This window comes from Saimiri boliviensis, chromosome 12 (assembly GCF_048565385.1).
Source record: "Saimiri boliviensis isolate mSaiBol1 chromosome 12, mSaiBol1.pri, whole genome shotgun sequence".
Taxonomy (NCBI): domain Eukaryota; kingdom Metazoa; phylum Chordata; class Mammalia; order Primates; family Cebidae; genus Saimiri; species Saimiri boliviensis.
Genome location: NC_133460.1, coordinates 56894432 through 56906558, shown reverse-complemented (window position 1 = coordinate 56906558; position 12127 = coordinate 56894432). Strand labels below are relative to the sequence as shown.

At 50.6% G+C, this 12127-nt stretch overlaps 1 protein-coding gene across 2 annotated transcripts in view; it reads left to right on the top strand.

The window, feature by feature from the left end:
* The window catches only part of DLG5 (discs large MAGUK scaffold protein 5), a 137686-nt gene extending 125923 nt beyond the window's left edge, over positions 1 to 11763 (top strand). For both annotated transcript variants that reach the window (XM_003939767.4, XM_010350445.3), the window contains 5 exons: positions 7553 to 7696; positions 7949 to 8076; positions 9161 to 9270; positions 10004 to 10113; positions 11517 to 11763. In XM_003939767.4, coding sequence (XP_003939816.3) covers positions 7553 to 7696; positions 7949 to 8076; positions 9161 to 9270; positions 10004 to 10113; positions 11517 to 11620 — 596 coding nt within the window. In that variant the 3' untranslated portion in view covers positions 11621 to 11763. The remainder of the gene's footprint in view (positions 1 to 7552; positions 7697 to 7948; positions 8077 to 9160; positions 9271 to 10003; positions 10114 to 11516) is intronic.
* Positions 11764 to 12127: the final 364 nt, after the last annotated feature.

Below are 12127 nucleotides of genomic sequence, written 5' to 3'. Positions count from 1 at the left end.
CTTTGGGAGGCCAAGGTGGATGGATCACTTGAGGCAAGGAGTTTGAGACCAGCCTGGCCACCATGGTGAAACCTCATCTCTATTAAAAAAAATTAGCCTGGTGTGGTGGGTCATACCTGTAGTCCCAGCTACTGAAGAGGCTGAAGCAGGAAGATTGCCTCAGCCTGGGAGGTCAAAGCTGCAGTGAGCTCTTATCATGCCACTGCACTCCAGCCCAGGTGACAGAGTGAGACCCTGTCTCCAAAAAAAAAGATTGCCAACCTGTTAATCAAGGCGAGGTTTCTCTCTTATTTTGCTTTTTGGTTCTTTTTCTTCATTCTTTTTGGTCTCTGCTCTGGTGCCCTCTGCTCCTTTCTCTGTAGGCACTGTCTCCAGTACGTTTGGCATTTGTCCAGTGGCATTAGCATCTTTGAAAAATAGCCCTTTGTCTATTCTTCCTTTTAGCTCCTCAGTGTTTTTCAGTATATATCTTGAAGTTGTCATGAGGTACATACACGTTTTAAATTATTATATCTTCCTGGTAAATTAACTCTTTTATCATTACATACTTCTTGATTTCCAGCAATGTTTCTTGCTGAACATCTATTTTATGTGATGATGATTATTATTATTATTATCTATATAGATAGATAGACAGAGAGAGGGGGGAGAAAGAGAGAGAGAGAGAGAGAGAGAGAGAGAGACAGAGTCTTGCTCTGTCACCCAGGCCGGAGTGCAGTGGCTCAATCTCAGCTCACTGCAACCTCTGCCTCCCAGGTTCAAGCCATTCTCCTGCCTCAGCCTCCTGAGTAGCTGGGATTACAGGCACACCACCATACCCAGCTAATTTTTTGTATTTTTGTTAGTAAAGGAGAGATTTCACCATTTTGGCGAGGCTGGTCTTGAACTCTTAACCTTGTGATCCATCCGCCTCAGCCTCCCAAAGTGCTGGGATTACACGTGTGAGCCACTGCGCCTGGCCCATGTGATGTTTTTATTGACATTACCAGTTTTCTTTTGGTTAGCTTTGGCACAGTTCATCTTTTTCCTTTACTTGAAACTTTTCTGTCACATTATATTTAAATATCCCTTATAGGCAGCATGTGGGATTTTTTTTTAAATCCACTGTGGCAATCTGTCTTTTTAAAATTTTTGTCAAAGTGTAACATACATACAGCAATATGCACATTCATTTACAGACAAGTGAGCAGCATGAGGAATTTCCACAATCTGAACACCCCTGTGACAGTCCTTGTTTAATCAGAGTATTTACTCCATTATATATAGACATTTACCTTCTTGCTGTTTGCTATTTGTTCTACCTAGTTTCTGTTTGTCCCTTTTCTCTGGCTTTTTAAAAATTAATCATGTGTTTGTTTTATTCTGCCCCACCATCCTCTACCATCCTCTTACATATCCTGGTTTTTAGTTGTTTCTGTTTTATGTTTTTGGGGGTTAAAATAGACCTCACAGTGTGCACCTTTGACTTACTTCTAAGAGAAATCGTTACTTTGACCACTTCCATGATAATTCTAAAACATCAGACCACTAACTCCATTTACCTCTTTTCTAACTTGGATACTATTCTCAATTTATAATAATAATTTTTTTTTTTTTTTTTTTTGAGACAAAATCTCTTTCTGTTACTCAGGCTGGAGTGCAGTGGTGCGATCTCGCCTCACTGCAACCTCTGCCTCCTAGGTTCAATCAATTCTCCTGCCTCAGCCTGCAGAAAGCTGGGGTTACAGGCACCTGTCACCACATCTGGCTAGTTTTTGTATTTTTAGTAGAGATGGGGTTTCACCATGTTGGCCATGTTGATATGTTGCTCTGTCTTCATGTCACCTTCTCCCCTACGTGGGTCTCTCAACTCCCTCTGCCTCTCAGAGGACCCATGAGGTTTTATTTAGGGCCCACCCAGATACTCCAGGAAAAGCCCCTCCTCCGAAGGCCTTTAACTCAATCATCACTTCTTTCATTGCATAAGGTAATGCTCATGGGATCTGGGGCTTAGGAGGTGATTCAGTCTTTGGGGGACACTTGTCAGCCTGCCACGCTCATTGCTGGTGAGAAGTCATCTTTCCAGTCTCAGTGCTGAGGGCAGTACCACCACCTGTCTACTACCATGTGTGGGTAGGCTTTTCTCTGCCTTTCTTTCTCAGAAAGAAATTTCCTAATTTCTTACCATACCATGCTCCCCCAATGTGGTTTTCTATGTGTTTATCCTGCTCAGAAGGTTCCAAGCACTTTTTACGTCTGTAACATGGTGGTTTGGTCGGTTTTAGATATTCCTGGCTACAGTTTCTTTAATATTGCTTCTATGCTAACCTCGCCTCTCCTCGGGGTTTTCGTTCTTCGAATTACATGAGGTAACATCTGTCTGTCTCCTGTCTTCTGGGCTCCTTTTCTCTTGTATTTTCCACTTCTTTCTCTTGATGCTTCAGCCAGCCTGGCTGTTTTCTCCTCACCTTTTTCCTGCTCATCATTCCGCTCTTCTGTTGCATCCATTATGTTCTTACTTTCAGAAATTGTACTTTATGTATCACTCGAGAGTTTCCATTTGGTTCTGTTTCTTTACCAGGCTTCCTCTGCTCAGACTTTCCCTCTTGCTGTCTGTTCTCCTAAATACCTTAATCATACATTTGTGAAGACCGCGTTTGGTAGCTGTCATGTGTGGTCATCCCTGAGTCTCTTTCTGTGGTCTTTGTTTTTCTTGGTCCTGCCCCTTAAATATGCCTGGTTATTGTTTATTGAGATGTCAGAAGTTATGTTTTGGGGATTGTCAGGCTCTGAGTGATGTTGCCAGCCTCCAGAGAGGGTCTATCCTCTGCTCTGTAGGTAGCCACTGCTCGCAGATCACCTTGACCAAGCTGCAGACTCAGCTGACCTCAGGCTGGGTTGCAGCTTTTGTGCAACTGGTGATTCACCCTGACCCTAGGGGGTGGCCCACCAGTGGTCCCAGCCTGGGGTATTCCCTAGGGTTGTTCCTCCCTAGGGAGCCTTGACTTCCAGTTTCTCACTCTGCAGCACTGGGATGCTGAGTGTCTTAGTGACTTTATCTTAGACTCGTCTTGCTTTTTACAGCAAATGGCTTTGAGGGAAAATTTCTGATATCAGACTTAGTTCTTTGGCCCTCCCTTCCTCTGGAACCATGACCCCTCAGGTCCTGGCAGCCTTGAACTCCGTTTTGATCTCACCTGCTTTGGAGATTTTTCAGAAACTTTTCCTGGGCTCTCAGTCCTTATCAGTGGCCTTGTGCCTGAGTTCCCTGTCCTCATGAGCGGCCCTCTGCCTGGGTCCTGGGTCCTCGATCCTCGGCATCGGCCGTCTGCCTGGGTCCTGGGTCCTGGGTCCTGGGTCCTCAGTCCTCAGTCCTCTGCAGCGGCCCTCTGCCTGGATCCTGGGTCCTGGGTCCTCAGTCCTCAGTCCTCAGTCCTCTGCAGCGGCCCTCTGCCTGGGTCCTCAGTCCTCTGCAGCAGCCCTCTGCCTGGGTCCTCGGTCCTCGGCAGCGGCCCTCTGCCTGGGGCCTGGGTCCTGGGTCCTGGGTCCTCGGTCCTCGGCAGCGGCCCTCTCCCTAGGTTCTCTGCCTCTCACTCTTACTCTCAAAGTCTCCGCTTGCTCTGAAGCGGGAAAGGCCTGCAGAATGTCAGCTTCTACTACTCTGGTTTCCTTCTCTCCAGGACCTTGGCGTCTCAAATTCTGGCTGTCTCTGCCACTCTGTGGTGCCTTCAAAACTATACTTCTCATTTTTCACCCAGATTTTCTAGTTGTTCTCCAAGGGATGCTGCAAGCTGTTCCACTATACCTGGGAGTAATAATCCTTGTGTAGTAGTTTAAAAGTTACTCCAAGTAATTCTACTGCACAGTGGGTTTTGAATTCCTGCTTTTGTTTATTGCTTCCAACTGCTGCATAGCATCCCTGGTACCCCCACCCCCTGATCGTGCACCCCCATAATGGTCTCCTAAGTGGACCCAGCTCTCTACCACCCAGAGGACAGTGCATGTCTTTATGCCTGTCCCTTTAGGGGCTTGTGTGGGAGTGTCTCAGAAATATGTGGAGGACTGGTTTTCCTTTTACCTTAGTCGGCTAGGGCTGCCATAACCAGATACCACAGCTGGCCACAGTGGCTCACATCTATAATCCCAGCACTTTGGGAGGCTGAGGCAAGAGGATCGCTTGAGGCCAGGAGTTCAAGACCTGGGTAACCTGGCAAAACTCCCATCTGTACAAAAACTTACTCATCAATCATGGTGGTGTGTGCCTGTAGTCCCAGCTACTCATGAGGCCGAGGCTGGAGGATCACCAAAGCCCAGGAGTTCAGTGCTGCATTGAGCTATGATTGTGATACTCCAGTTCAGCCTGCCAACAAAGCAAGAACATATCTCAAAAACAAAAACAAAGCAAAAACCAGTACCACAGACGAGGTGACTCAAATAACAAGAATTCATTTTCTCACAGTTCTCGAGGTTGGAAATCCAAGACCTGGGTGCCAGTGTGGTTGGTTCTGATAAGGCCTCTCATCTTGGCTTATTTATACACGGCTGGCTCCTTGCTGTGTCCTCATGTGTTGGAGACAGAGAGATCTCTGGTGTCTCTTCCTCTTAGAAAGCCACAGTTCTATCAAATTAGGGCCCTGCTCTTCTGACCTCATTCAGCTTTAGTTACCTCCTGAAGACTTCATCTCCAAACCTCCATTGGAGGTTAGGGCTTCAGCGTGTTAATGTTGAGGGGACACAGTTCGGTCCACAGCACCTATTAAAGAAAGCCATCGCAGTATGGTCTAAGATTGGAACTCCCAAGACCATGCCTTTGCTCTGTCCTGATGAGCTGTGACCTTGGATAGGCTGTTTTTCTTCTCCAGTTGGAGTCAGTGACTCAAAGGATGCTGTCTAGTCTTACAATTCTGTAATTGTGAGGACCTCTGACAAAGAAGATTGTCAGGGAGGAACAGGAATCTCCTAACTTGGTATCCCATGGTGTGAAATGTTAATAGTCATTAAGGGAGAATATGATTTTTTAAACCATTGACATTTTAATATATTTCCTTCCAATTTTTTACTTAATACAACAAAACTGGGATTATACTTCATTATACAGTTTTTTTTTTAATTTTTAAAAATTTTATTTTTAAAATTTTTTATTCTTACCAAAATCAGGTAAAATAGGTTATACAGTTTTTATCCAGATATTTCCACTATCATATCGTTAGCTTCTTCCCATCTAGTAATATTCTTCCAAACCATTATTTTAAGCACTATGTTGAATTCCACCCCAGAGTGACTATGCCATAATTTGAGAATATAATTCTTATGCCAGTAAACGGAGGGAACGGTGACATGTAGTGCCTGTCCATCAGCAGGGAGGTGGGTAAGTCGATGCAGACTAAGCGTTCATGGGATGTTCAGAAAAAGTAGAGAGGCTCACCTCAGATCACCAGGGATGCCCCCGAGAAACACCCTGGACGGACGAAGGAGCGAGTCACAAAATACCCACAGGCACACTGTAACAATGTATGTTCAAGATTTTCTTTAGTGTATAAAAATAAGTTTGTAAGAATAACTAGGATATACTTCCAGCTGGTAAGAGTGGTTACCTTCAAGGAGGCCAGTGGGGACTGGGGTTGGGGAAGGGGTATCAGTGAGAAAGGCTGGCCTTATCCATGAGGAGGTTTGGATTTGTTACAGAGAGGGTTTGTTTATGTAAACCCCTCTCAGAGGAAGTTCTTTGCCCTGTGCATGACTCCTCCTCGGAGCCTTCACTCAGAACCACATGGGGTTCCCAGGCAGTGAGTGTGACCACCAAACCTTCTCTCAGTTTTAAGCAACAGAGCTGCTGGTCACCAGGTCAGGAAATGCTGCTTGGGAAATGCTGTGTAAAAGTCTGTACATGTATGTGGATAATGATCGGTTTATTTATTTATTTATTTTTATTGAGATAGAGTCTTGCTCTGTGGCCCAGGCTGGAGTACAGTGGTGCAGTGGTGCAATCTCAGCTCACTGCAAACTCCGCCTCCCGAGTTCAAGTGATTCTCGTGCCTCAGTCTCCCGAGTAGCTGGGATTACAGATGTGCACCACCATACCCGGCTAGTTTTTGTATTTTAATAGAGACGGGGTCTCGCCATATTGGCCAGGCTGGTCTCAAAACTCCTGACCTCAAACGATCCACCTGCCTCAGCCTCCCAAAATGCTGGGATTACAGGCATGAGTCATGGCGCTCGGCAGTTATCACTTCTAAAAAGTACACACACGGGGATGGCGCAAGGGAAGAGGAGAGACTTGACTTACTGCCCTTGAGTTTGCCCACTCCCTGGGACTCCCCAAGGTGTCTCTGCTCCACAGTCACCCCTTGCTCTGTGTATGCGTATAGGTCCCTCCTGGCCAAGCCGCTCATGGACTCTTCCTCCTAAGCCTGCTGTCATCTTGTGGTCTACCCTCCCTGTCACCCTCCTGCCCTGCTGTTTCTCGGGGACCACTCTCATCCCACTTCCTTCCTGGGCCTGCCCAAGTGGTCTCTTCACCCTGTCATCCAGCCACAGTATCTGCTGAAGCCCTGCTGCTCCTGGAATTGCCAGGCAGCTCTTGCGTGCTGTCTTGCTGTTCATGTGTGGCTGTGTTGTGACTCTGTGGGGAGTGCTGGTGGGGCAGACACTCCGAGTCCAGGGACACGGGCATTCCTTGGGCTTCGTTTCTCCAGGTTGCTCATTGAGCGGGGTGTCAAAGATTGCCAGTTAAAGTGTGCACTTTTTAATGGCAAGAACTCTGTCTTCCACTCTTTATTGTGTTTCTGAGATGCCAGCACAGTGACTTATACCAGGGAGGTCCCAGGAAGATGCTTGCTGGTTTTTAGACTGTGTCTCCCTGTGAGGACTTTATTCATTTGGTGCAAGGAGAGGTTAACTACATGTATCAACTAGGATATTGATCTGACTGCTTTAACTGAAACCAAGTAACAGTGGCTTAAGCATGATGGGCGTTTTATTTCTCTGTCATGAGCAAGCCTGAGCTGCGGGTGTTCTGGGAGATGCAGTTGTGTTCTGAGGATCATCCAGGACCCAGGTCCTTTCCGTCTTTGGCTCTGCCATTTCTTAAGGGTTGTGCTCAACCGCATGGCCAGAGCTAGTTCACAGCACTCACCCATTCTAGTGGTGCAGATGGGGGAGCCTCACATCTGTCACTAGGCAGGTCTGGCTTACACTGACCACACCTTCCTGGGGAATGAGAGCTCTACCTGCCAAACCCCAGAGGCTGCCTTGCCAGGAAGCAGAGGAGAATGGAGATGGGGCAGGGGAAGCAGGCGTGGGCCCACGAGAAAGAATCAGAGCAGAGGGAAGCGCTGGGATGAGCGGTTGAGACCAGTTGCCTATGGTATTCAGAGTGCATGGCGGGTGCTCGTGCTGGACCCCAGGGGTGACGATTCCTGGGTGTGCCCAGCCATCAGACTTTCAGTGCTGAAGCTGGGGGAGTCCCAGGCAAACCAGAGTGGGCAAGGGCAGAGAGAGCAGGGTTCCCCAGCCCCACTCAGGTCCTCCACTCCAAGCTGGGGCCATGACACTACTGCTCTCTCTCCCTCAGATTCCGTGAGCCTGGCCTATCAGCGTGTCCAGAAGGTGGACTGCACTGCTCTGAGGCCTGTCCTGATTCTGGGGCCTTTGCTGGACGTGGTGAAGGAGATGCTGGTGAATGAGGCGCCTGGCAAGTTCTGCAGATGTCCCCTTGGTAAGGGGCACCGTCTGTGCCTACTGGGCTCTTTGTCTCTGTGTCCTTGTCCACATGCCTGCCCAGCTGTGCACAGTGGGCATCAGCACCGGGCGGATTCCACAGTGTTCTAGAAGCTTCCTGACATGGGTCAGATCCATGTGTGGCAGGACTAGGTTACTGACAGCTGCTGAGCAGTGTTCTTCCCCTGCTCCCTCTGCTGGGGCTCAGCAGGACCTGGGGCTCCCTGATTCCTGTGTCTGTGCTTTACAGAGGTGATGAAGGCCTCCCAGCAGGCCATTGAACGGGGTGTCAAAGATTGCCTGTTTGTCGACTATAAGCGGAGAAGCGGCCACTTCGACGTGACCACTGTGGCGTCAATAAAGGAGATCACAGAAAAGGTACCCAGGGCTTCAGCCTGGGGGTTGGGCACCCATTGGAGCATCCAGTATGAGACCCCCTGTGCACAGCTCTGGGCCCCTAGTCCGTGATCCTCTGCCCCAGGGGCTCTCAGACCTTCAGTGAGCCCACCATGTCATGTTAGTCTGAGTTTACCTGCACCTGGGCTTGCCCTCGTGGCTGCTGTGTGTTTCTTCAAGCGCATCCCTTGGTGGGGGTGGAGGAGCTGCCCTGTGTGTGTGCCATCCCTTCTTCCTCTCTGCGTGGGGGAGGTCTCATCTCTGATAAGTGTATTAAGCTCTGGGGAGAGGCCTCTCTCGGGGGATCCCAGATCAGGGTCCCCAAATGCACATGCCGAACAATTTCACATGCACCTTCTAGGGATAGGAGCGCACCTTCCGTCAGGGTCCCTGCCCCTAAAAGGGCTATGTCTCTTGATGCCTTCAGACTTCCTAGGCAGCACAAGGATGGGGACATCTGTGGGTAGTGTTGGCGGGGCAAACACTCTGAGTCTGGAGACACAGGCGCTTTTTGGGCTCTATTTCTCCAGGTTGCTCAGCTCGCTTTGCTGGGCTTTGCTTTCCTTCTCTGTTAGATGAAGGTGTTGGCTTCTCACTGCTGAAAGTGGGTGAGCTGTAGTCAGGGGAACGCCCCTGAGGAGCGTCTGGGGTTCGGGAACGCACGAGTCTGAACTCTGAGGCCTGGGACCACAGACTTACTTCAGTCCCAGCCACAAAAGGCTTACCAGACTCGCTCTTCATTTGCTCAGTTGCAAAAATCAGACTTCAGAGGCCAGGGTGGGGCAGGGCTTTCAGAAGGGCCGTGTATCTGGGCAGAGGCGGGAAAGGAAGTTTGGAGTTGGGCTGGCCAGCCCTCAGCCTCATCCAGCCCTGGCTCCCAGCCTTGGCTTTCATCACAGGCAGTGGGAGTTTCCTGTGTACGGTTTCCCCACAGTGCACCGTGGGGCTTTACTGCCTTGTCTGTGGGCAGAGCCCTGTGAGGTGAGGTTGGTCCTGCTAGTGGCAGGACAGAGGGCTGGCTGCCCCTCACTGCTCTCGGGGCTCACTCTGTGCCCTCTGCCCCCAGAACCGACACTGCCTCCTGGACATTGCTCCCCACGCTATCGAGCGGCTACACCACATGCACATCTATCCCATTGTCCTCTTCATCCACTACAAGAGCGCCAAGCACATCAAGTAGGTGACTGGCTCCCTGGGCTCCACTGGGGTCTTGTCACAGGTGGGGCTGGGAGCCCACATGGGGAGCAGGGTATGTTGGGTGGGGGCTTGAGGAATGAGAGATGAGCCTGTGGGTCTTGAAATAGGCAGCACGTGTAGAAAATGACCCTTTCCTCTTGGTCCTGTGCCCCACTCACGAAGAGGCTGTGTCAGCCAAGCGCAGCCCTGTCCCTGCACCCTCCGCCACTTGGGTGCTGCCGCCATTCCCTGTGCATGGCCCGCTTGGTCTGCGCACCTCCCCACCTGCCCTAGCCCCCTTTCCTCTCTCTGCTGCTTAGGAGCAGGGGAGCCGGTGGCCTGGACAGAGTCCCACTCAGCCTCTAGCTGGCTCATGACTCGGGAGGTTTGGCCTTCACTGAGCTTCGGCTCCTGTGCTGGTTGGGCTAAGGGCTTGCCAAGGCCCTGCTTCATTTTGCCTTTCTGTGCAGCTGAGCTCCTGGGACCTCTGCTGGGAACTGCTGGTGCATCTGCTCCAAGTACATGTGCTGGGGTGCCCTCCTTCCCCGTTCTGCCCAGAGCTGCCCCCGCAGCCTGCAGGCTGTTGCTGTGCTTTATGTGAGGAGCACATGGGCCCTCCCCCTACAGCCTACCCCTGCCTCAGTGCGGCCCCTGTTAGTCTGGACAGAGGAAGGAAGGAGGGCCTGGAGGAGGCTCAGTGCTCAGCCTGGTGTTGGTTGGGCTGTCCCCACAGGGAACAGAGAGACCCCATCTACCTGAGGGACAAGGTGACTCAGAGGCATTCCAAAGAGCAGTTTGAGGCGGCGCAGAAGGTTGAGCAGGAGTACAGCAGGTACTTCACAGGTAGGTGTTTGTGGGCCCGAAGCAGGGAGCAGGCAGCAGGGAAGGAAGCAGAGGCTTCCCAAGACAGTTTTCTTAGCTGCGGAGAAACCCACACTTCCTAGACGCTTCTGAGTGCCGTCATGAGCATATTCATTTTAAGTGAGGTGTTCCGACTGCAGTCCCTGGCCAGCAGCGGGATTCTTACAGGTTGAATGTTAAGTTCGCTAATCTTGGCCTCGGGTCCCGCCTGGCTTGCCTGGTCATTTTCACATATGCAGTGGTGGGTCTGCCTCATAGCACAGGTGGCATGTGGTACAGCCACAGCATCCCCGGGCAGGGCAGGGACTGGAGCAGCCCCCAGTGTGCCAGCAGTGTGGACAGCGGAGGCTATGGCCATCTGTCCCTAGCACCCTTCAGGGCGGATGACTTTTGCAGTGGTATTTGGTGAACAACAACAAAGAAAAAAACGCTGCCCCTTACCGTCTTTGGTCTTCAAATGGAAACAAACTCAGCCAAGTGTGGTTCCATTTTACCTTCTGGCCTTCAGCCTCTTTGGGAAAGTCTTTCATTTGCAGGGCATTAACATTGCAGTCACAGAGGATGGGATGGGGATTCTAAGTGCATTGTGGAGAGTGTTAGGATCGAGTCCAGGGACCTGGACTTGGCGCCCGTGTGTGCATAGGTGTGTGGGTGTGCATGTGTGCATGCCTGTGTTTGTGCAGGGGGCGTGTGTGCGTGCATGTACTTTCATTTCCAATTCCTTATAGGCTGGTACTTAGAGAGATGAAAATGTGAAACTCTGACACTTGCAAAAGATAAGCCCTGTTCTTTTCTTGTTAGATTCAACAGACAAAATTATGACATCCCTTTTTCATAGCAGTTTCTAAACGCTGTCAATTTCTGAGCGTGCCTTGTTGCAGTGGGGGCTTGGTTTGTGTCCAGGTGCCGTTCTGTGGGGAACACTTGGGAGTAGCCCTGGTTGGTGTCTGTAGACCCGTGTCAAACTCCTGGCCTAGTATGGAGCTTGCCCAAGTTAGAGTCGTCGTCTTGCTGTGACTCCGCTGGGCCGTGAGATATCCGGCTCCTTACACCCGTCGTCATTTTCCTGCAGAATCCTGCTACTGCCACATGCCCCCCAGACTTCTTCCTGATGCCCGGGGATTCCCCCAACTATCGCAACCCCAACCCAGGGTGTTACTGCAGTGGGCTGGGCAGTTCACGTGTAAGCGGTCAACTCACGAGGGGCCATTTTCTTTCCCAATTTCTTGCTGGTGAAGGAGAGTCACGTGGGGATGGGGCAGAGTACCAAGGAGCTCAGAGCAGACAGCCATGCAGTAGAAAGAGTGCAGGCTGTCCTGACTTTTCTCAAACCCGGGGTCTTACTCCGAGCTCAATGATGTGTGTTTGGGGGGACTGTTTTGCAGGGGTCATCCAGGGAGGAGCCCTGTCAAGCATTTGCACTCAGATCTTGGCAATGGTCAATCAAGAACAAAATAAAGTCCTGTGGATTCCAGCCTGCCCGCTCTAGAAGAATGCTGTGCTGTGGATGACTGCAGCTGGCCGCCTGAGGGGACGCCAGGCTCAGCCCTTTTCTAGTGACTAAAAGTAGAAGTCTGTCCGTCTGTGAATATGCAGGGGAAGGATCCAGAACCAGGACCCAGAAGCACCTCCTTTGAAGACAAGAGGGCCACGGCTGCGTGTGATCCAGGCCCAGGCCCACACACTCTGCCCGTCACACGCGTGCTTTAACACAAAACGGATAACACTAAAGACGTTGGATTACAGGGGTTCAGCACCCACCTATCTTTAGCCAGCTGATCAGAGATGCTGCAAAGAGAACCTTTCGGATCACTCGTTTACAAGCCTTTTCTAAGTATTTGGTGGTTTATGTTTACTTGAACGGCCCCATGTTGCCGGTGCCCAGCCCCTGCCCCTCTGTCAGCCCCATCGCTTTGGGATTGGTTTTGTTCCCGTCTTCAGCAAAACGACCTTGGAACCTCAATGGGGGCTGCTTTGCTTTGGGAGGTTCTTGTCG